Source organism: Mya arenaria, chromosome 17 (genome assembly GCF_026914265.1).
Source record: "Mya arenaria isolate MELC-2E11 chromosome 17, ASM2691426v1".
In the NCBI taxonomy this organism is placed as follows: domain Eukaryota; kingdom Metazoa; phylum Mollusca; class Bivalvia; order Myida; family Myidae; genus Mya; species Mya arenaria.
The window spans coordinates 17,248,275-17,271,878 of record NC_069138.1 but is presented as its reverse complement, the minus strand read 5'-3'; the positions used below and the strand labels follow the sequence as shown (position 1 = coordinate 17,271,878).

The 23,604-nt window shown below is 35.7% G+C and overlaps 2 protein-coding genes across 2 annotated transcripts; both read right to left on the bottom strand.

Annotated features, from left to right (window-relative positions):
* Positions 1-167: 167 nt before the first annotated feature.
* On the bottom strand, positions 168-5,094 carry LOC128223034 (uncharacterized). The gene is made up of 2 exons (XM_052932275.1): positions 4,583-5,094; positions 168-2,996 (listed from the first exon to the last, which is right to left on the bottom strand). The coding sequence occupies exon 2, from the start codon at positions 2,903-2,905 to the stop codon at positions 1,961-1,963; it is 945 nt and encodes a 314-aa protein (XP_052788235.1). The 5' UTR covers positions 2,906-2,996; positions 4,583-5,094; the 3' UTR covers positions 168-1,960.
* Positions 5,095-10,587: 5,493 nt separating this feature from the next.
* Positions 10,588-22,690, bottom strand: LOC128224788 (syntaxin-6-like). Its single transcript, XM_052934838.1, has 8 exons — positions 22,530-22,690; positions 20,895-21,064; positions 19,906-20,000; positions 18,899-18,961; positions 16,505-16,618; positions 15,774-15,880; positions 13,541-13,635; positions 10,588-11,935 (listed from the first exon to the last, which is right to left on the bottom strand). Exons 1-8 carry the CDS (start codon positions 22,562-22,564, stop codon positions 11,859-11,861), a joined length of 756 nt encoding a protein of 251 aa, XP_052790798.1. The 5' UTR covers positions 22,565-22,690; the 3' UTR covers positions 10,588-11,858.
* Positions 22,691-23,604: the final 914 nt, after the last annotated feature.

The window sequence follows — 23,604 nt, the reverse complement described above, 5'->3', positions numbered from 1 at the left end:
ACTGTACTGATTTTTAGGTAAATGAAATGATTTTAACAAAGGTTAAAAACAATGTTGTTAATATAAAACTGAAAAAAATACCTATAATGTGTCGATGGCTCATTACGACCAGTGTCATATATACTTCTTAATGAATAATAATAATAACAAATTTAAATTTGCTAAAATTTTATTGCTTTTTACAATCTCATAATTGTATTAAATATTGTAAAGAAGTATTGATCAATAAAAGTTTACATGAATTAACATGAAACACGTTAAAACTCACATCATTCCAATAATACATACAACGCTTCACCCAAAACCTAAACGAACATATTTACACCTTCAAGTATGTCTGTTATTAGCAACTCCAAGAAACATGGGAGAGTTAAACAGGACAGAACAACTTTTGTATGATAGTGTATACAATTGTGCTATATTAGAGAATACAGTCAATATACCACAACACACGTCTATAAATTTGAACTCTTCCGACGTTTTTTTCACAATCAATTAAAAACTGTGATATAACTTTGGTCAGTAAGTGTGAACATGACTTAGACCACAGCTTCTTTCAGTCGATCAATCACATACATGAATAGCAATTTTGATATATTCCACACGCATTATGTTGTACTATGATCTAATTCAATACGAGTGTGACAACTCCAAATACATCACTGACACAATTTTGTTCGAACTTACAAAAAAACATCTTTTACAGTACGTCTTAATATCAAATATTATTTTTTAACATACACTAATACGTTCATGTATTTTAATCAACAAGCTTTACCTACTATGCAACAGTGTTTAAAGCTGCACTCTCACAGAATACCATTTTTACAACTTTTTTTATTTTTTGTCTTGGAAAGAGCAAATTTTTGCGTAAATATCTGCAAACCAATGATATAAGATTGTTGTCAAAAAATCAGATTGTAGATTTTCATATTTCCGTTCGAAAATTAATGGTTTATGGCTTAAATCGTTACTAACGGTTTAAGAAAAATGCATAAAACATCAGTTTTTGAACTAAAATATAAAAATCTGCGATCTTGTTTTTAGTCAGCACTCTTATGTAGCTCGGGTTTCCATGGATTTTCGCAAAAATTGGCTCGTTCCGAAACAAAAAGTAAAAAAGTTGTCAAAATGTTCAATCTGTGAGAGTGCAGCTTTAATATCCTTTATGGAAAACGAAGCACACTTTGTCAAATAATGTCACAAAATTCACTATCAAATAAATTGTCTGTGGTCTAAGTCGAATAGCTCACTCATTCAATTGTTTATTCAATGTCTGCTAGCTACACTAGCCTCAAAATTCATGACATATCCAATATTTATTTGTTTTAATACTATTTTTTTAGATTAATGTCCTGTACTGTATTAATATTAAATCATCATTTATTTAATATGTTCTAATATATCCTATCTAATGATTTTTAATACCATAGGAAAATGACTTGTGTATAATTATAAATCATTAGTAGTTAGTTTATCATTTGACAACTACTACTGTCACTTTTATTTTCTTTCAAAATCTTATTGTTTCCAACAAGTTTTCTTATGTTTTTTTTCACATTCCATAAATTTTTCAACGAAAATGCTCTTGGTTTGCCCTTTTCAATCTTCCTATTTCAGCACACAACGGAATCCAATTCGTAGTTCAACACAACTTGACAACAATGATATTGTTATTAAAATAATACCCAACAATGAGACGAAACTGAACGAGGCTTAAACATGCCACCAGACTTCCTGGCCACTGTGGAGAGCTTCCGTCTTCCCTCCCTGTTTAAATGTAACACAGTTTGCGACCCCTCCCCACACACAAACACATGACCACTAGGGCTTACACAAAGACCAGTGGGTTCCTGTAGTTCAGAATCATCTAATGTAGATAGTACCTGGCCACTTTTATCAAGTGTTATCAATTTAGATTCAACGTAATTTAAAACATAAATTCGTTCCCCATCAGGACTTAAAACATTCTTGTTAGCTTTCCAGTAATTAGACTTGTCTTCATAAATCTTTTTACCAGTATTCCACTTATGGTGTTCTGGTGCAGTGCATCATTGGAAGAAATATACAGCTGGCCCTGATGGTGGCTAACGCAGTTGCACTGGTGGTCTGTAGTGAACCTTCTCCCTGCATGTAGCTTCCCTCTGGACATTATGAGGAAATGAACTTCATGTTTAGCAATACAATCATCAACGGCTACAGCTACTTCATTTCCAAAAGTGTGACACAAGTCATTAGGAACTGTAGAAAGATCACAATGAGCAATGACCTGGTACTTTCTGTTCAGAAGTTTCACTCTTTTGTTGTTAGAGTCGGATATAACATAATCTCCACTGGGTAACTCACAAATACCTGAAATAGTGCAGATATTTTGATCCTCCTTTATTCTAACATTATATTCACCTGAACTCTGAGCGTTGTACACATGATCACCATCTGTTCTTTTTGGCAAGGAACTAACAGTTTCAATGTTGCCAAGGCTGCTGAGGTTTTTTAAAAACTGCAATAGACTTTCATCAGATTTGAACCGTAATACTTGTTTTGGCCTTTTCTGTATATCTTGCACTGTAACGTTGGCTTCACCCAACTTGACCTTACACTTTTTGTAGCCAATAAACAGACTGATATTCTTGTGTTTGTCAGTAATCTGCTGTAGCTTTTCCATCATGGTTTTGAGTTGGTCATGCATATTGGCACAGCTATCCAAATCATTTTTCAAACCCTTTTCCAGATCGTTTATCATTCTATCTAATTGTTCAACTGTCATTTTCTCAAGCTTGTCAAAGATTCTGTTAACCTCAGTGCGGAGAGCCTTGATTTCAACAATGATGCTTTTGTGGGAGTCCTTCAGTGAGGCTAAGTCTTTCAGACTGGTCTTCTTGAGCTCATCTATCCTGCTCTTCATTTTTTCCACAGCTACTGGAAGCTGCTTGAACTCTTTAGTTTCGAGGAAGCCTCTCGCAAGGTCAGGCAGGTGACTAATGCTGCTGCACAGTCTGAAACAGATAACTCATTAAACTGAATGATTGTTGGATGAAAAAAATAATACAGTTGAACAAATAAAGTACTTTCATTCAACGAAAAAAAAACTATTTTGTTTGAATTGTTATTTCCATATATCATAGATAAGCATTTATAACTTGATAAGGGAAGAAGTCATGTTTTTGGCTCACCTGAGCATGAAGTGCTCAAGGTGAGCTATTGTGATCGCCCTGTGTCCGTCGTCGTCCGTCCGTCGTCAACAATTTGACTATTAACACCCTAGAGGTCACAATTTGGGTACACTCTTAATGAAACTTGGTCAGAATGTTACCCTCAATAAAATCTTGGACGAGTTCGATATTGGGATATCTGGGGTTAAAAACTAGGTCACCAGGTCAAATTAAAGGAAAAGCTTGTTAACACTATAGAGGTCACATTTATGAATGTATCTTCAGGAAACTTGATCAGAATGTTAATATTAATAATATCTAGGTCAGGTTCGAATCTGGGTCATGTGCGGTCAAAAACTAGGTCACCAGGTCAAATTTAAGGAAAAGCTTGTAAGCACTCTAGAGGACACATTTATGACTGCATGTTCGTGAAACTTAGTCCGAATATATATATTGATTGGTTCTAGGCCAAGTTTAAATCTTGGTCATGTGTGGTCAAAAACTAGGTCAAATTTAAGGAAAAGCTTGGTAACAATCTAGAGGTCACATTTATAAATGTTTCTTCATGAAAGTTGGTCAGAATGTTTATATTAATAATATCTAAGTCAAGTTTAAACTGGGTCATGCGCGGTCAAAAACTAGGTCATTAGGTCAAATCAGAGAAAAGGCTTGTTCGCACTCTAGAGGTCACATTTATGACTGTATGTTCATGAAACTAAGTCAGAATGTATATATTGATTAGCTCTAGGCAAAGTTCGAATCTGGGTCATGTGCGGTCAAAAACTAGGTCACCAGGTCAAATTTAAGGAAAAGCTTGTTAACACTCTAAATGTCACATTTATAACTGTATCTTCATGAAAGTTGGTCAGAATGTTTATATTAATAATCTCTAAGTCAAGTTTAAATCCGGGGCATGCATGTTAAACACTAGGTCATTAGGTCAAATCATAGGAAAAGCTTGTTAGCACTCTAGAGGTCACATTTATGACCGTATGTTCGAGAAACTTAATCAGAATGTTTATATTGATTAGCTCTAGGCAAAGTTAGAATCTGGGTCATGTGCGGTCAAAAACTAGATCACCAAGTCAAATAATAGGAAAAGCAAAATAACACTCTAGAGGCCATATGTTCATGAAATGTCAGAATGTTATTCTTGATGATCTTTAGGTAGTCCTAAATTTGTTAAAATTAAGTGGCCTCTCGTTGATAAACACTTATTCTCTCCCCCTGTTACAACTGCCCTCGCCCTTAAAACACTTATTTCACACTTGTATCAGGTCAGCGATACAGGGACTTCAGGGCCCTCTTGTTTATATTTACTATGTAATGAAACCAATCTTTGGTATGTTTTACAAAAATATAAAAAGCCGTAGTGTGTACATCTTTACAACTTTACATAGACATTTGATAAGAACAGTTACAATTATCACCTGTGGTTGAGAGCCACGCACACATGACAACAAAGTTCCTGATGGTCATCACAGTGGACCTCCAGCGTGTTGCCATGTTAGTCACATCTGTCCATGGAAAACCTCGCCCACTTCTGAATGTCTCCACGCCCATACACAGTATGCTTCTTGAAATAACTCCTGTGCATGATCACACACTTGTCACACAGATAGTGTTCACATTGTGGACAGAAGTGCTGGGCTTCAGTGTTTAAGTCATCTTCCTCACACTTGGAACAACTATAGTCATGAATCAGGTCAGATCCCTTGTATATATGGAGGATCCTCCCGTAGCCATTTTTCTTCTCCTATCTTCAAGTTACTTTTTATTCAAACTCTAAAATGGCTGCTGAAACATTAGTTCATTTATCCATACTTTCAATTCAACAGAAATGATCATTCCATTAAGTCTTAACTAGTTAAATATTGCAATTCACATATTTGTGTAACGCCATTGCTGTGACAAGTTTAAACGACGCAATTGATATCGGATAGTTTTCATCTTGCAGTTTACTAGACCTTCCTGGTCTAAACTGACAAACTCATCGGACCAAATAAACACATAGATTTAAATGAAGTCTTAACAAAATAAACCTGATGATTACTGCAAAGAATTTAACTCAAGACTTGCTCATGTTTTGTAAAGTGCACTTTTGTATTATGAAATAGTGTTGCAAATCATAAGTAGTGTTAAAACTAAGTTAAAAAAAAACTGAAACCCATCAGCAAATGTTGATATTTGCTCAACTATCGTCTTTGATTACCACAATTTTCATTAGCTTTAATAACGGGTTTGAGGGATACATTGTTGCGTGATTGGTTGATTGACATGATCAAGTGATGTTATTAAAGTATTGTTAAAAGGTCAACATTTTCATCACTTTTGTATAAGGCCTGATGGCCGGGTTTAAGCATCGATTTAAAAAAAAAAGATTGACTTTACCGGCGTGGGTTCGCCACCCACTAAAACCTAAATAACTTTTTATATACTAAAATTGTATTTTTTTTCTGCAATTTGGTATGTAAACTAACCATAAAAAAGTGTTCACTTCTCAGATGCATAACTTGACCCTGAAAACTAATATTTGGTCCAAAACATGAGCGATCTCTCTGATAGGGAAACGATAACTTTATTTAAAAAAGATAATAGGTGCATTGTTAAGGACAGTACTAGTTTTACCATAATATAATTGTAGTGGCTGGTATGGAATTTCTCACATGTATGTCCATTTTAAATAGGAATTATGTATAATCAGTTCCATTCGTCATCTTGGTTTATGTTCTTGTGACGGCCAATTAAGAACGAAGAGAGCTAAGGGGTGTTTTTCAACTTAGGGCTTGATTTGATCTAAAAAGTTTTACTGATCGGAACGCGTCGTATAAGTAACGGACATATGCATTGGATGAAGTTAATTTAGCAATTAATAACCATCAGTCTGACAAAGTCGCACGTTAAATACAGCCCCAGAGGAACTTTTATATATCACCTTAGCAAGGGGTCCTACACATGAGCAGTTCAATGGAAACTCGGGCTTGGCATTCCGATCAACGGTTTTGTTTATGTTCTAAATTTGAAGTTTAGTGTTTGACATCAGACACAATCCCCTGCGCAGTCGAAGATTTGCAATATTTAAAGACACGTCGGTTTTGGTACATAAGACTATATAGATATACACAGTTTCATGTTTACAGAGTGTGTGTTCTAGATCTGATGCTGGTATCATAGAAACTGGTCGGCAGCATTAATGCCTATGTATAGGAAGGTGCTGGGCTCAAACCATTGATATGAAAACACTACAGCTACTGGATGGAACATGTCAAGTTTGATGAAGCATCTGTTATCAATCTCATAATCTATTAATCGCACAGAGCACAATATTTTATATCTTTTTTTCGTTATTTACAATAATATTTGAGTAATATTTGGTAATAACGAATACTACTCTTGTATCACTTAATTGATTTCATTGAATGTTTCACGATATTAGGACATCGTTTGCTGTAAAAAGGGAAATGCTTGAAAGTTTTACAATAATAGGACAGCATCTGTTGTTTCAAAGGGAAATGCTTGAACGGTTCACAATTTTAGGGCAGCACCTGTTGTTCAAAGGGAAATGCTTAAAAGTTTCACAATATTAGGGCAGCACCTGTTGTTTCAAAGGGAAATGCTTGAACGGTTCACAATTTTAGGGCAGCACCTGTTGTTCAAAGGGAAATGCTTAAACGTTTCACAACTTTAGGGCAGCATCTGTTGTTTCAAAGGGAAATGCTTAAAAGTTTCACAATATTAGGGCAGCACCTGTTGTTCAAAGGGAAATGCTTAAAAGTTTCACAATAATAGGACAGCATCTGTTGTCTAAAGGGAAATACTTGAAAGTTTCACAATACTAGGACAGCATCTGTTGTTTCAAAGGGAAATACTTGAAAGTTTTACAATAATAGGACAGCATCTGTTGTTTCAAAGGGAAATACTTGAAAGTTTCACAATAGTAGGACAGCATCTGTTGTTTAAAGGAAAGTTCTTAAAAGTTTCACAACATAAGGACAGGCGTAAGTTGTAAAAAGTTAAAAAAAACTTTGCCTGAGTATATTTCGTCATACAGAAACACGTCTAAGTTTTAAATGTTTAGTTATGAATGATTGCAATTCAAGCGTCATTCTGCTGCTGATTTTTGTGACCTAGATATTCAGCTAAGTTAAGACCATTGACCATATTCAAAACACAAATTGGGCCTCCTTTAATACCTGTGTAAAACCCAACCCTAACTGGCAAATACCTCGACCGTAAATAAAATAAAGTTCTGATTTTCCGACTTTTAGTTGATTTGGACCATTTGTGTTGATTCAATTGAAGTATTACTTATTTAAACACACTTTATCGAAATGTCATGGTAAGCATTCGCGAGTTAATTTGTTGTTTTGACTGAACTTAAAAAAGAAAAGAAATACAACTTGGTCCCTAATCTTAACCAAGCATTTTTGAGACTCAGATTGTCTTAGGCCTTAGTAAAAAATCAACAAATAGTACAAATACCTTAAATATTTGCAGTAGTTGTAGTTAGAGAAATCAAGTATCGATCAACAGTAGTAATACATTCATTGTAAAACAGGTTTAATATTTTATTTAAACAAACATAAAAAAATAAAAATAAAATAAAATATCTTCAAACGCATCCTTTGTTTATGCACCAGTCAATTGTAACCACGACCGGGGAATAGCGGGACTTTGACGTTCGGTCCAGCCACTCCCAGCTAAAATCCCCGTCCTGCGGGGACAAACTGCTGGTAAAATCCCCGCCAAATGCCCTTGCACCTCGGGAATATCCTAAGTAAGGCCCATTCCCGCTATTTTCGGCGCGAAAACAAAACCAATGCATTTACACGGCACTGCGGGACCACCTGGAAGGTAAAACCCCGGCCAATTTCCCCCGCTATCCCCCGGGCCTGGGGGCCGTGGTTACAATTGACTGGTGCATCTAGCCAACGACGATATAGCGGCATTGGGCCGTTTTAATGATCATTTTTATCCTTGACCTTAGGCACGCATCAGTGATTTTATTCAGTCCATTGGCTAGGTCCTGGCAATTTGCGACTGATCAGAAGAGAAATCACTTGTTTGACATTATTTATGGAGATACAAGCTCACTGAGAATACAACTCCATTACCTCTCAGATAGATAGGAAGATGCGGAGGGGAAGTGACGCAAAACAACGCGGAAGGCCCAACGGTTGTGCAGAAAACTTGAGAGAAATAAAAATGAGCACAATCTAACCGTTTGCGTCGTTATTTACACAGTGGACAATAGTGTTTTAAGCTAGTGCCTACTGTTTCGAGTGAAATGTCAAGTTATGAGTATAGTTGTAGCTAAACCTGTATTTTGGAAGCAATAAATATAAATTGAACACTTAAAAGTTTGCTATTTTAATACCTTGCCTGTGTTAAATGGAATAAAGTTGTGAGCGTTGAACAAAATAGTATTATGAAGACTCCTTACGCCTTCAAAATTAAATGATATCACATGGGATTCCAAGCTTTTGCACCAAGCTTCGAACAAACACTAATTTCAAAATGGCAAATTTACATTGATTAAAGATAGAATATGCCAACCGAATGCATTGTTATCATTCTAAAGATAAAATACCACGACCTGTCTCTTTAAAAGAAGTTACATCATACTAAATGTATCACATTTAGGCCCCCTTTGATCGGGGTAGGGGGCAGTTTTGGTTGGGAAACATGTACTTCATGTCGTGCAAATACAGGGCACACCACACTACACTAATCATAATAACTACACACTTTAAGAAGACGCAAGAGAATGAAATCCGTGTCAGCCTTGCGTCAGTTATTGAAAATATATAGGATGAAAGCAGTTAAGACAGCTAAGTGACACTGAGGGCCGAATGACTTCATTTTCAATAAAATTCATTAGAGTTAAAGCAAAGAAACAGCACTATGCCTTGCCAAACTGTTGGTGTTGTGAAGTATCGTCTATAAAACTTTAGTGAGATTTTTCGGCCTCCATATATAAGCGTAAGTACTTGTACGGTACGCCTTCTTTAACAGTATCATTGGTTAAGGTTGGTCAGCATAACTAGAGTATCTCTTCATCACCCAGTACTCAAACTTGGTAGGGAGGCTGGTAATGAGTTGCAAATGACACTAATTGATTTTGATGGCAGTTTGTGAATGGTCTCAGTGACGTTGAACACAAAATCCTTGCCTAGTTGATAACTGGAGTATGCTTGGGCCTGAAACGTTGTAATGAGGTTGGCCATGGTCTTGTTTCAACAAAGTTTTTTTTTTTAAATGATAAAAAACTTAAATGCATTGCTTAAAGGTTGCAAAAATGAACAATTTCGCATTATCATCAACATAATATTTGTTTCCTCTTCAATTGAGCTTTATCTGCTTAACTTGAGTTGTCCATATTCCTAACCCAATATCAAACAAGAAGGCCAAGATGGCCTATATCGTTCATCTGATAAAATGGGTTCTAAAGTTATTGATCGAACAATATACTGGACCCTGCCCACCCAAACGTCAGCCAGTTCTTACACCGCCGGTAAAAACAATTAATTGCCCATTTTTAAAAGCGTATCAAAATCGAAAGTATGTAACAAAAATAAAAAGTTACAAAGGGCAATAACTCTTACAATAATTAAGTTGAAGTTAAGTTGAAGTTATATAACTTCTGACAAAATAGTACATTGTTAAAATGAATAAGTTCATGAAGTTTACAGTTGATATCTTAAAACATATAGCCATAAAGTGAAAAGTTGCCCCGCCTCTGATGGCTATGTGTTTTACAACAACTATCAACTCATTACAACAGCCCATACTGTGCACTTGATGCTCAGGTGAGCTAAAACTGATTTATTACGACTAATACATTTTTTATTCTGTGCCTAAATCATATGCTTTTTGCTAGTTTTTTTTTATCACAAAAGACAAATGTGTTAAGGATGACAGTGCATTCAAATTAACAAAAACAATGTGCATAAACCTATATTATGCGCCTTTTAATTACTCAAAATACATTTAATGTGAAATGACAAATTGGCAGCCATTAAATGAACATACATAATTCATAAAAATCTTCTTCAGAAACTGATGTGTAGAATGTGTAGATATATAAATTTAGGTCTCTGTACAATCATTCAATACATTATTGGTGTGTTTCAAAAACTGAAACAAAATGCTTGATTTTTCCAAACGCTAATGAAATTTAAATATTTTAAGGCTTACAGCTGCAAACATGTGTCAATTGAGTATCTTTCAGTTGCCATTTGGTACTTGTTTATAAAGGCAGATTGAATTAATCAATTCAAAGAAGGTGAAAAAGAATAAATCAAATTTTAACAAAATAAAAAAAAATGTGTCCATCATAAAAAAATGTGAACAACTCACTTTAATGTACAGATGGCATATTTTGGTAAGTGTAACTTATATTTGTCTTATAAATGGACAATAATAATTAACCAAGTGAGATTTGCTAGTTTTATTACTTTTTACAATCACATAATTGTGTTCAACATTGTAAAATATTGTAAAGAAGTAGTAATCATAAATAATGTTGAAATGACTTCACATAAAATACATAAAAAATCACATTATGAAAATCTGCATACAACGCTTCACAAAAATATTAAAGAAAAGATTTACACCTTCAATTCAGTCAGTCTGTTATTTACAACACCAAGAAACATGGTCTTGTTGTATTTTGAGTGCTTTAATGTCTAGGTTTTGTATCATTCAAGACAAGACAACTCTTGTGACAGTCAAATTAAACCGGAGTTATGGGCCTTGCTAAACAAATTATGTTTTGTCTGTATAAAGAAGTGTACAAGCTTCCATGAGAATATCTTGAAGACGTATTTGAGATATGAAAAAGATTAAAGTGTTTGCATGACCAGGCTGCTCCTTATGTTGCCAATAACAAGGCAAAGAATATCCCAATACGTTGACTTTTCTTCTCCAAAATAAGGATAACGACTATTTCCTTCAAAAATCTAACATGGCAAAAGAACAACCAACGAAAAAGTCAATAATGGACCCAACAAAGATGCACAGACAAAAGTTTGTCAAAGGACAAACATGTACATCAAATTTAACTTTTTAAATCATTGGTGAACATGATCTACATGGGCGTTGCACAACATTACAAACATAACAATCAAGTGTGAGTAAATACAAAAACAATTCTAACAGCAGATAAATTTGGCAATTTTGTGACCTCGAGTTCAAATCAAATTAACCATAAAGTATATATTCATACATATGTGATAAAATATGATTATGCCAGACATCTTGAAGTAGTCATTGGTCAAATAATCACAACTTCTGTATTCAAAATCATGCTGAAGCAAGACAGACATGAACTGTAATAGGATTTGAAGTTGCTCCCTTCACATCATTCTATTTGACACTAAGTACTTATTATAAATCCAAATTTCTCAAGGCCTATCAAAATGGACATCAGTAAGATAAAGACACTATAAGCCATAAGCTATAAGCATTTAAGACAATTAAACTGCGCCTATCAATTCCACTTGTGCCAGAGGAGAAAAAGACCATGTGTTAATTACACTAAACAAAGCATAAGAAGATTTGATTTTCACCTCATAATGTCTCCTGTATTATACTATCTAATTAAAAATATATCTAGGCCTAGGATGACAAGAAAATTGGTGCATCACAAATTACAATATCTACGCAGTGCTAGTATACGGTAGTTTTATAACAAAATAAAATGGGTCATAACACTACCAAGAGTATTATCACTATTAAAAGTATCAACAGAAGCACTCCGATGGCACAACACTGTCGTTTATCTGAAAATAGAAACTATAATATTGAAAAATACACAAACACTGTCGCTATATTATTTCATACTTCTTTAAAGGCATTTTGACACACATATTTACGTTTTCTCCCAACTTTATGAACACTGTGTAAGCATTTAATATTTTTTCTTGAAACTCATGTTTGTTGTGGCAGTTAGATGTGACAAGAGCATTGCAAGATGCTGCCAACATTGATTTGTCTTTGTAATATTGAAGGGATATTACTTGGTTTAAACAAGAGATATGTACCTTGGTAAGGATATGCATTTGTAAAAAAAACACTTCAGTACAAAATTGCAATATCTATAACAATTTAGAGTTATGGCTACGGATTAAGTTTTCGTACAATAACGAGGCTGACGAGAATACACTAAGGCCATGACAATACCTTCACTTTTATTCTTCCCCACAAAAACAACAGACCAGCTAAAACATAATTGATATGGATAAATAAACAATCTAAAACCAAACATCCCTTCTTTAAAGGCACTTGTACACACATATTTACATTTCCCCAATGTTTCATGTCACACATTTTAGAATAAGCATTACCCTGTAACCTATAGTTCTGAACAGCCATGTGTGATGTCACACATGTTAGAATAAGCATTACCCTGTAACCTATAGTTCTGGACAGCCATGTTTCATATCACACATGCTAGAACAAGCATTACTTGGTAACCTTTTGTTCTGGACAGCCATGTTTCATATCACACATGCTAGAACAAGCATTACTTGGTAACCTTTTGTTCTGGACAGCCATGTTTCATATCACACATGCTAGAACAAGAATTACTTGGTAACCTTTTGTTCTGGACAGCCATGTTTCATATCACACATGCTAGAACAAGCATTACTTGGTAACCTTTTGTTCTGGACAGCCATGTTTCATATCACACATGCTAGAACAAGCATTACTTGGTAACCTTTTGTTCTGGACAGCCATGTTTCATATCACACATGCTAGAACAAGAATTACTTGGTAACCTTTTGTTCTGGACAGCCATGTTTCATATCACACATGCTAGAACAAGCATTACTTGGTAACCTTTTGTTCTGGACAGCCATGTTTCATATCACACATGCTAGAACAAGCATTACTTGGTAACCTTTTGTTCTGGACAGCCATGTTTCATATCACACATGCTAGAACAAGCATTACTTGGTAACCTTTTGTTCTGGACAGCCATGTTTCATATCACACATGCTAGAACAAGCATTACTTGGTAACCTATTGTTCTGGACAGCCATGTTTCATATCACACATGCTAGAACAAGCATTACTTGGTAACCTATTGTTCTGGACTGCCATGTTTGTTGTGGCATTTAAGATGTGACAAGAGCAGACAGTGAGCGGATGCCAAAGCTGAGACGTTTTCCTTTCAATAAAAAGAGGCATAACCTGGTAAAGGCGTTTGTCACCAGATATGAGGTATACCTCAACTTTTTTAATCCCAACAGGTTTTACATTCAAGGTTACTGGTGACAATAAGGCTGAATGCTACAAGAAAACAAACCTTACAAAACCATCAAAATATCACCATTGGTAAATGTTGGGTTATAGCCTTGGCATGGTTATTACAGCCTACTTACCTGAAGACATGTGTAGAACCTTGGCCATTTTCTTCATCACATTATCCATTCGAGACTCTGTAACGTCCATCTCATGGCCAAAGTCATCCAGCATTCTGAAAAAAGATTCATGTAATAAAAATTAAACTGACAACAAATATGATATCAGATACATGTTGTTAGTTTTGAGAGAGCTTCATGCCGAACGAAACATTTAGATGATTCTCGGTTACACTCAACACAACTCCAAAGACAATTAAAGTATTGTATTAACAATATCAAAGATCAATATCGAAAACCTATTGTGTGATTTTTTTGGCTATTGAAACAAATCGCATAAATCTAGAAATCTACTTTTTTTATGAATCAGACTCCATTTACATGATATTATATTTACTATCCTTTAACTATATACACTTAACGATACCTACGATACCTAACCGAACAAGGAAAATACCTTACATTACCATTATATTGAACCCAAAAATCCTTATATTCCTGTTTAGTTTATACCACATGTAATTTCTTTTTAGCTCAATTTTAACAACAGCTGAAAGCACTAGACCACTCTCACCCTGATGAGGATCGAACCCACATCCTCTTGAGTGAGAGGTGGACACTTATACTACTAGACCACTCTCACCCTAGTGGGGATCAACCCACATCCTCTTGAGTGAGAGGTGGACACATATACCACTAGACCACTCACACCCTAGTGGGGATCAACCCACATCCTCTTGAGTGGGAGGTGGACACATATACCACTAGACCACTCACACCCTGGTGGGGATCGAACCCACATCCTCTTGGGCTAGAGGTGGACACTTATACTACTGGACCACTCTCATCCTAGTGGGGATCAAACCCACATCCTCTTGAGTGAGAGGTGGACACATATACCACTAGACCACTCTCACCCTAGTGGGGATCAACCCACATCCTCTTGAGTGAGAGGTGGACACATATACCACTAGACTACTCACACCCTAGTAGGGATCAACCCACATCCTCTTGAGTGGTAGGTGGACACATATACCACTAGACCACTCACACCCTGGTGGGGATCGAACCCACATCCTCTTGGGCTAGAGGTGGACACTTATACCACTAGACTACTCTCACCCTGGTGGGGATCGAACCCACATCCTCTTGTGTGAAATAGTGGACACTTATACCACTAGACCACTCACACCCTGGTGGGGATCGAACCCACATCCTCTTGTGTGAGAGGTGGACACTTATACTACTAGACTACTCTCACCCTGGTGGGGATCGAACTCATCCTTTTGTGTGAAATAGTGGACACTTATACCACTAGACCACTCACACCCTGGTGGGGATCGAACCCACAACCTCTTGAGTGAGAGGTGGACACTTATACCACTAGACAACTCACACCCTGATGGGGATCGAACCCACAACCTCTTGAGTGAGATGTGGACACTTATACCACTAGACTACTCACACCCTGGTGGGGATCGAACCCACAGACTCTTGGGCTAGAGGTGGACACTTATACTACTAGACCACTCACACCCTGGTGGGGATCGAACCCACATACTCTTGTGTGAAATAGTGGACACTTATACTACTAGACCACTCACACCCTGGTGGGGATCGAACCCACAACCTCTTGAGTGAGTGGTGGACACTTATACCATTAGACTACTCACACCCTGGTGGGGATCGAACCCACAACCTCTTGAGTGAGAGGTGGACACTTATACTACTAGACCACTCTCACCCTGGTGGGGATTGAACCCACATCCTCTTGGGCTAGAGGTGGACACTTATACTACTAGACCACTCACACTCTGGTGGGGATCGAACCCACATCCTCTTGAGTGAGAGGTGGATACTTATACCACTAGACCACTCTCACCCTAGTGGGGATCGAACCCACATCCTCTTGGGCTAGAGGTGGACACCTATACTACTAGACCACTCTCACCCTAGTGGGGACCAAACCCACAACTTTTTGAGTAAGAAATGGACACAAATATCACTAGACCATTCTCACATTTGTAGGCATCAAACCAACAACCCTTTAAATGAGAGATGGGCACCTATACCACTAGACAACCTTCATCTACATAGGGATAAAACCCACAATCTCTTAGGTGAGAGGTGGAAACCTATTACACTAGAATAACCACAGTCTCCTGTTAATTTCTGTTCATTTTTGCTACTGAAGTATTCACCCATTATCCATAGGAACTTACCCTACTGTCCAATAATTCTATTGCCCATTTACCTATTCTGTTCTTCCAACTCATTCCCGATCTGGTGGCTCATATTTTTCAGCACACCGACACTGGACCCAATCATATCTAATTGCTCATCTTGGCCCTTGATTATTAGCTGAAAATGTAAAGATTAAAACATAGGAAATACTGCAAAGTATTGAGCAAATACCTTTATTAACATACACACTTCTCAGGTGAGGCCGACCCCGATGTGTCAGCCTCGCTTCCCAGGTGACACAAAGACATTGACTTTGATTGAAAACATATTAAAGATGCACTCTTACTCCCAAATAAAATTTATCAATATTAATAATATTGTTTTAACATTCCATAAAGGGTGAATAAATGTCGAAACAATGGTTCTTATGAAGGATACCCAGTTGAATTTGAAAGGGATGAGCATAAAACACGGTATTTCTACCTTATAAAATTATAGTAGACCACAGTAAATCTTTTAGCATTCACCAATCATTTAATATTTTTGCGCTTTCTGCTATTAAATACACAGTTACAATTTTTGTTATCAGTAATTAATATTTTTCTATAAATGCATTATTTAGTAAGTAAGGTAGTTAAAGGTTTATCAACCAAAATTCATGTTTGTTATACATGTGTATGTATTGATTTTGGATACGAGTGTCACTTTAAACACAGCAGTTAAGAAAGCTAAGTCATACTAATATCTTTGTAAACTTTGTCTGATTAAGTATTCAGATGATGAATACTGTGTCTTGCCAACCTGTTGGTGTTGTGAAGTATCGTCAATGAAACTTTGGTGAGATCTTTCTGCTTCCATATCTAAGCGTGCATACTTATCGTACGCCTTCGCTGAACTGTTTGGGTTTAGTAATGTCTGAAAAAGGAAACAACAAACGTCTTATTTGCACAAAATGGATATTCCAAGCCTTTTTAGGAAGATGATCTAAACTCTTCAAACTGGGAAATTTTGTGAGTAGAAGTTGTATATGTTTCACAGTTAATTATTATTAATTAGTTATTATTATTAATAAGGTATTAATTGCAAATAAAGAAAATAATAGTATAATATATATTCAATTATTTGCATATATACCATGAAAGTATGGAAAATACGCCCATATAGTGGGGCTCTTATTCAATATAACTCATCCTTATCCTTAGATATGCCAAAATAATTCCATTCAGTCTATATGCCAATTAATTCTACTGTCTAATCAAAACGCTCAGATGATACTCATAATTAAAGTTAATTCTGATTTTGCTATTGAATAGAGTCCCATACCTTTTGCTAAACAGCCCTTTGGATTTTTTTTTTCATTAGGATAAGTAATTGCAATTATTTCAGCAAGAAAACCCCTTAAAACACCTTTATTAGCCAATGTTGAATACTAAAACTACTTTCGTAACATGAAATTAAAACAAAAATAGGCAAAAACTACAGTGTCCATAATGCAGGCCTTATTGTGAAATTTGGGGATGAGAACTAGGGCAGTTGGAAACTTATTATGATAAAATCTTTGATCGGGAACGAAAATTCCAAAAGTTATTTGTAAAATTAAAAAGAAAAAAAATATTTTCCATATTGAAAGAATTTGCCATTGGGAATAGGTCAGATCAAGAGTAGGGTGTGTCTTTGACAACTATCTTTTGTTAAAAAGGAGCATAACTCAAGACTTCTTAATGCCAACTCAAAACTTCTTAATGCCAGAGTTATGGGCCTTGATACACATGTGCATACTGCCTCTGGTAACATGTATACCAAGTTTCAATATAATTACCGTACTTGAACAGTGTCTTAGTTAAAGATTGAACACTCTTACAGCAAGGACACAAATGATAAACCAAAAAGATATCACATTTCTTTGACTGTTTTTCTAAAGAAAACAAGAGCTGTCGTAAGACAGCGCGCTCGACTACGTCGCTTTGACTTAGAATACAATAAGGATGTAATAATACCAAGTTTGGTCTCTTTATGTCAAACCTAACTAAAATTATTCGATACATAAGGTGACTTTGATGCTGCTCTCCCACCAGCCCGCTCAAACAATGACGCAAGTCATTCAAATAACTTGATTTCCCATTATGAAAATGTGCTTTAGAATATACAAATATGCCTTTCAAAGGAAATTAAAAAAAAAAAAAATAAAAAAAAAAATAGAAAAAAATTAAAATTCAAAGGCCATAATTTGTATTTAGGCTTAAAACGGAGTTATGTTTCTTGCTGTAAGTTTGTCGCTAATAATTTTGAATTTAATTAAGTGCATTTAATGAACGGTATAGAAGTTTTTTTATTGAAATCCCAACTTGCCCTTAACTTTTACTAGCCTAAACTTTTAACCTAAGTCAATCAGGGGCCATAACTTGTATTAAGGATATGGAGTTATGTAACCTCATTGGGTGATGGTCCTGAACAATTGTGTGAAGTATTAAGTCAATTGAATGAAGGGTATAGAAGTTATTAAACAATATCCCAACCTGCCCTAAAACTTTAACCTAAGTTCCATAGTCAATCAGGGGCCATAATTTGTATAAATGATAATATGGAGTTAACTAACCTCATTATTTGATGGCTCTGAACATCTGTGTAAAGTATAAAGTCAATTGAATGAATGGTACCGGTATTGGAGTTTTAAGTGAAAATCCCAACTTGCCCTAAAACTTTAACCTGCCCTAAAACTTTAACCTAAGTCAATCAGGGGCCATAACTTGTATTTAGGATAATATGGAGTTATGTAACCTCATTGTGTGATGGTCCTGAACAACTGTGTGAAGTATTAAGTCAATTGAACAAAGGATATAGAAGTTATTAATAAATATTCCAACTTGCCCTAAAACTTTAACCTAAGTTCCATAGTCAATCAGGGGCCATAATCTGTGTAAAGAATAATATGGAGTTATCTAACCTCATCATGTGATGGCCCTGAACAACTGTGTGAAGTATTAAGTCAATTGAATGTAGGGTATTGGACTTATAAGTGAAAATCCCAACTTGCCCTAAAACTTTAACCAGACGCCGACGCCGACGCTGGGGCGAGTAGCATAGCCCACCTATTCTTCGAATAGTCGAGCTAAAAATGGCTATCGAATAACAGACCCATGGGATACCTGGAAAACACCTGAGTGGAGAATGTGATTTTATAATGATATTACATACCTGTCTAACATTAGTCTCCTCTGTAGGTCTGTTCTGGGGTGCTGTCATTTGAGATTTCATCTCCTGTAAAAACAGCAATGACTTGAGCTTTCATCATGTACAGCATTCTGGGACTTCACAATGCTTTTTCTGACTATAACATGTTAATATGCAGCTTTTTTGCTGTAAACAGTGTATGCGATTGAACTACGCATATACAGTTTAATTCCTCTTTCCAGCACACCCGACATTTATCTTTAAATATAACCTACTTCCCTACTACATAACAGACTTTTTAAATAAACTTAGAAAAAAACACTATTATAGGCAACAGCTTCTTGGTTTATAATATGGTCACTGGAGGCTAATGTTTTATATAGAGCAAATAAATAATATAGAAGTTTTAAAGATATTTATTTGTCCAGGGAAAATCAATTTACAACAGTTACTGTGGTGATAAATACAAAATGAAGCTTTTATTTCAATGAAAAGATCACTAATGAACATGTGCAAGAAGAGCACCAAATTCCATATACCTATGTTTTTACTCAGGACTATTCCACTAAAACATAAAACCCCAGGGGGAAGGCAATTTTCATGAGCTTTTAATTAATGTCCGTCATGAAACTCAGAATGTAGTTTATACTGATAACAACAACAACTCAGTTACAAGGCAATAACACTATGGCTGAAAATTTCTCTCAATGGGATGACAGGTCTCTATGAACACACCCATCAAATTGAGAATGTTCATGTGTCAATATATTAAACATTTGGAAAAGTAGTGAAAACATTACTTCAAAATAAAGCCGTACAAAGGCAAGAGATATAATAATCAATTAATCAATAAAGACCATTTGTTCAATTCCTGTGAGTGGAAAGAGGAGCAGATTATCTACAAAATATTTTTTTAGGAATTCACATACCAGTATTCAAGTACGGAAAACACAAACCAACTTTATGGCATTGCAAGCATAGCTCAGCTGAAATACGACTATGAAAAACACTCCACAAAACACATCTCAAACCTTAACAGCATTTTTGGTCCTCTCAATGAAGTCTCTCCTCTCTCGCAGCTCTGACTCTTCAATCCGGAACTTCTTAGGGTTTTTCTCTACAATACTTGACTAACTGTTAAGGACTGCACAAATAAAACCATACTGTAATTTACGAAAAAGTTGTTAAGTTTTAAATGTAAAATCTTTGATGATGTCCTTATATATTTAATATTAAACAAGTACAGCTAAAACAGTTGTCCCACATCTTGTATAACCAGTGGTTCTTTTCTCTATTTTATTTTGTAGACTAACGAAATAAGCCTGTAAACACAATTGATACATTTAATACAATATAGTATTTACAACGATAAAACGTAATTATTACAATAATACTATCGTAACAAATAAAAGGAATACAACAATGCATGAAGTATCATAATTAAAACATACCGGCAGCAATATGATAAATAATCTTTTGCAAGATTATATTATACGTCAGGATATTGCGTTCGTTCACGTCGGTTCTTTTGATGGTAGTGATTTACCCGGGAAGGTTAGCATGGGTAATTTGGTTATATATCTATAAATAGCTCAATCATACGAGAACCGGAATGACCACTTGCATACTATACAAGTACATAACAAATCCATACACGACATACAGACGATACATTGACATTACATTTACAAGACATTGACTACTATCGGGTGTTTAACTTAATGATGAAAGGATGAAACAAACTGGTTACATTTGTTAAAAAAAACAGCTGTGCACAAGTGCATCCATTAAACTTTGAGAGCAGTAACAATGTGAAAAGTGACAATAATGACATTAAAATCGGTGCTTACTTTCAAACAAAGTTCTGAACAATTGGCCCAATGTTTGCTCTCTGTCAATAACAGTAATTAAAATAACTCAATTCCTAAGAATTGTCACCAACCTAAAATTTGTGAGGGAGTCCAGTTAAGGTTACATTAAAGCTTCAATGCATGATCTGATATATTAAAAACAAGGATATCAACTGTCTCCTCCAAATCTTCAAGATCCCATTCTATGCTGCGTAGACTGTTTCTGAGTTCATTCGTCGTCCAATTATATTCCTCTACAGAAACGAGGCTAGGTTGGTCGGAGAGTTCGCACCAGCGTGTATAAAGGTTCTTGGATGTCTGCAATGCTTTGTGTACCTCCCTTAAAAATAAAGTATGTTTGTTTTTATGACATGAAGATAATTATTACTTAAAATTGTATTGTAGGGGTAAAGGGTGCACTATCCTTTCTTCCGTCCTTTGTTGCGTCCAGCAAACATGTGCACTCTGCCCTTATATGGCAAAAAGCATGTGCACGTTTTTTCTGTCATGGTTACCAGCATTTGCAACGTTCTGTCATCAGGCCATCCTTAAAGAAATATGTGTTCACAGTGGTTCTATTAAATTTGCCTTGGAAGTAGAAATTTTCAGAGAATTTATACCGGTAAAAGAGAATTAGCTACAATGATTATTATTTTTATTTTTACTGCGAATTTCACAAAAGTCTTCAAAACATGATTTGAAGGATATGTCACTGCTGTTCCTGTGGTTTAAAATGTCCGATGTAAATGACACACCACTAGACTAGCTGGACTCTGGACTAATGAGTTGTAAAGAGTCTAATTTAACCCATTGTTTAATTTTGTCTTCCTAAATATAAAGTAAACAAATAAACCGGTGTTAGACATTGTAGTGGTCTCTGATTTACTCTGCAGGATCTGATTAGCTACGCCTACCAGCTTGTCGGCAGCGAATAGCTTTCACTGTATTATATTGATGTATTTTAAGAATCATAGACTTCAGTTGTTGTTAAACTGTTGTAACGGTCCGCTGTAATCAGCGGATGTGCGTTCATAGCATTCCGTTATAAACTGAAGTACATTCATAGTACATAATATGTTAACTTGGTTGGTAATATGCAAATTAGCAAAGACCGGGCTCTGTGTAGATTGAGAATTTACTGTATATAAACACCAGCGGACCCCTTCAGGGTCAAACATGCTTTTCTCTGAAGGGATCTGTTAGTGTTTATTTACGTCGCACGCTACAAATGGTGGCAGCGGTGGGATGTTGACAACTGTCTAATCAGAGTTGCCATACCCATGAGTTTCCCAGACCAAGACTCGGGTCGAGTCTTCTCAAAGGGGAAAGTAATGTAACGGTCCATTATAAGCGGAAGTATGTTCATAGTATGTATGTTAACTTGGTTGATATATGCAAATTAGCAAAGCCCGGTCTCTGTGTAGATTGAGAATTTACTGTATATAAAGACCAGCGGACCCCTTCAGGGTAGTGCATGCTTTTCTCTGAAAGGATCTGTTGGTGTTTGTTTAACGCCGCACGTTACACTGTTGTACAGAATAAACCCATTATACAAATCCTGTTGTTGATCTGACTTACTCCTTTACATACACAAGGATCTGTTACTTAATGTTCTTATTATACATACCACATTACAGACATTACGTACTAGACTGGATTGGTCCACAACCTAAGGGTCGGTTAATACATTACCATTACAAATTACTGTACTAAATAGTAGAATGTAACCCAATCAAAATTTACGTTTTCAAGCCGATTTGTTCTCGACGATAACAGTGAAACTGGTTTACATGTTTTAGACTTACTCCTTCACGACGAAAAAAGGATCCTCCAGCGACATTTCAACTTTTTTGGGTAAAAACGAACACAATTAATTATTTTTGACAGTGTTTACATTCCGATTAGTAATGCTGTTGTACGATTAGCAAAATCATGCTGCAGCAGACAACAGTAATAGTTCTTTGTAATCGATATGCAGCTGTTACTTCCCGTTTCGATTTCTTCAAAAAATGTTAAATACTTATGCATTCGGAACTCCTCGGCCATTTTTTCAAAAACAACCTCGGATGTATATGGACGGTTTACATACTTAAAAAGTGGTACGTTTAAGTCCGCTGCAAATAGATCGCGTAGTAATCTTATTTGGTAGTTAAAATTTATGACTTAACTCTTGGGAATCGTAATTATGTTTGCAATAATACACTTCACTGGCAATCAATTTAAACTGAGAGCAATGAATACAACTCTTAAACACTACATTTAATTAATGCTTTTATTAAAAAAAATACGGACTACTTCAACAGATGTACCGGCATACATCCGAGGTTGTTTTTGAAAAAATGGCCGAGGAGCTCCGAATGATACTTATGGTGTCTTTAAAGGAATTTATTTAAACGTTAAAGGTAAGAAATTTTGTGAAGTGGGACTCTATATATTTTATTGAGTGTTTGGTTCATTTGTCATAATCTCCTAAATACATACTGCCCTTCTCTGGACCTTCTTCTCCTTCAACTGGACTCATGATACTTTATACTGCCTCGAGAAACAGTATTGAGCAGCTATTTTAATGGCTTTGTTCTCATTTCAATGGCATGGCTGTGAAATGATTACTAGAACTTACCTTAAGTACATGTCTATTGCACAACATATTTGACATGCATGTAGTGTTATGAAACGGCGGTAAATATACGATATTCTGCATTTTTATTACCACTTTTGCAATCATGGCAGTCAAGGTAAAAAAATGTACGTACAAAGTTCGGTATAGTATTTTCCCTTTTATATCAAGTAGTGCCAATCGGGTGGTATACTAAGAGGGAGTGGTTCCTGTTGTATTAAAAAATATCTTAAACATGTTTCTTTCCATAGGCGCTCTCTTGA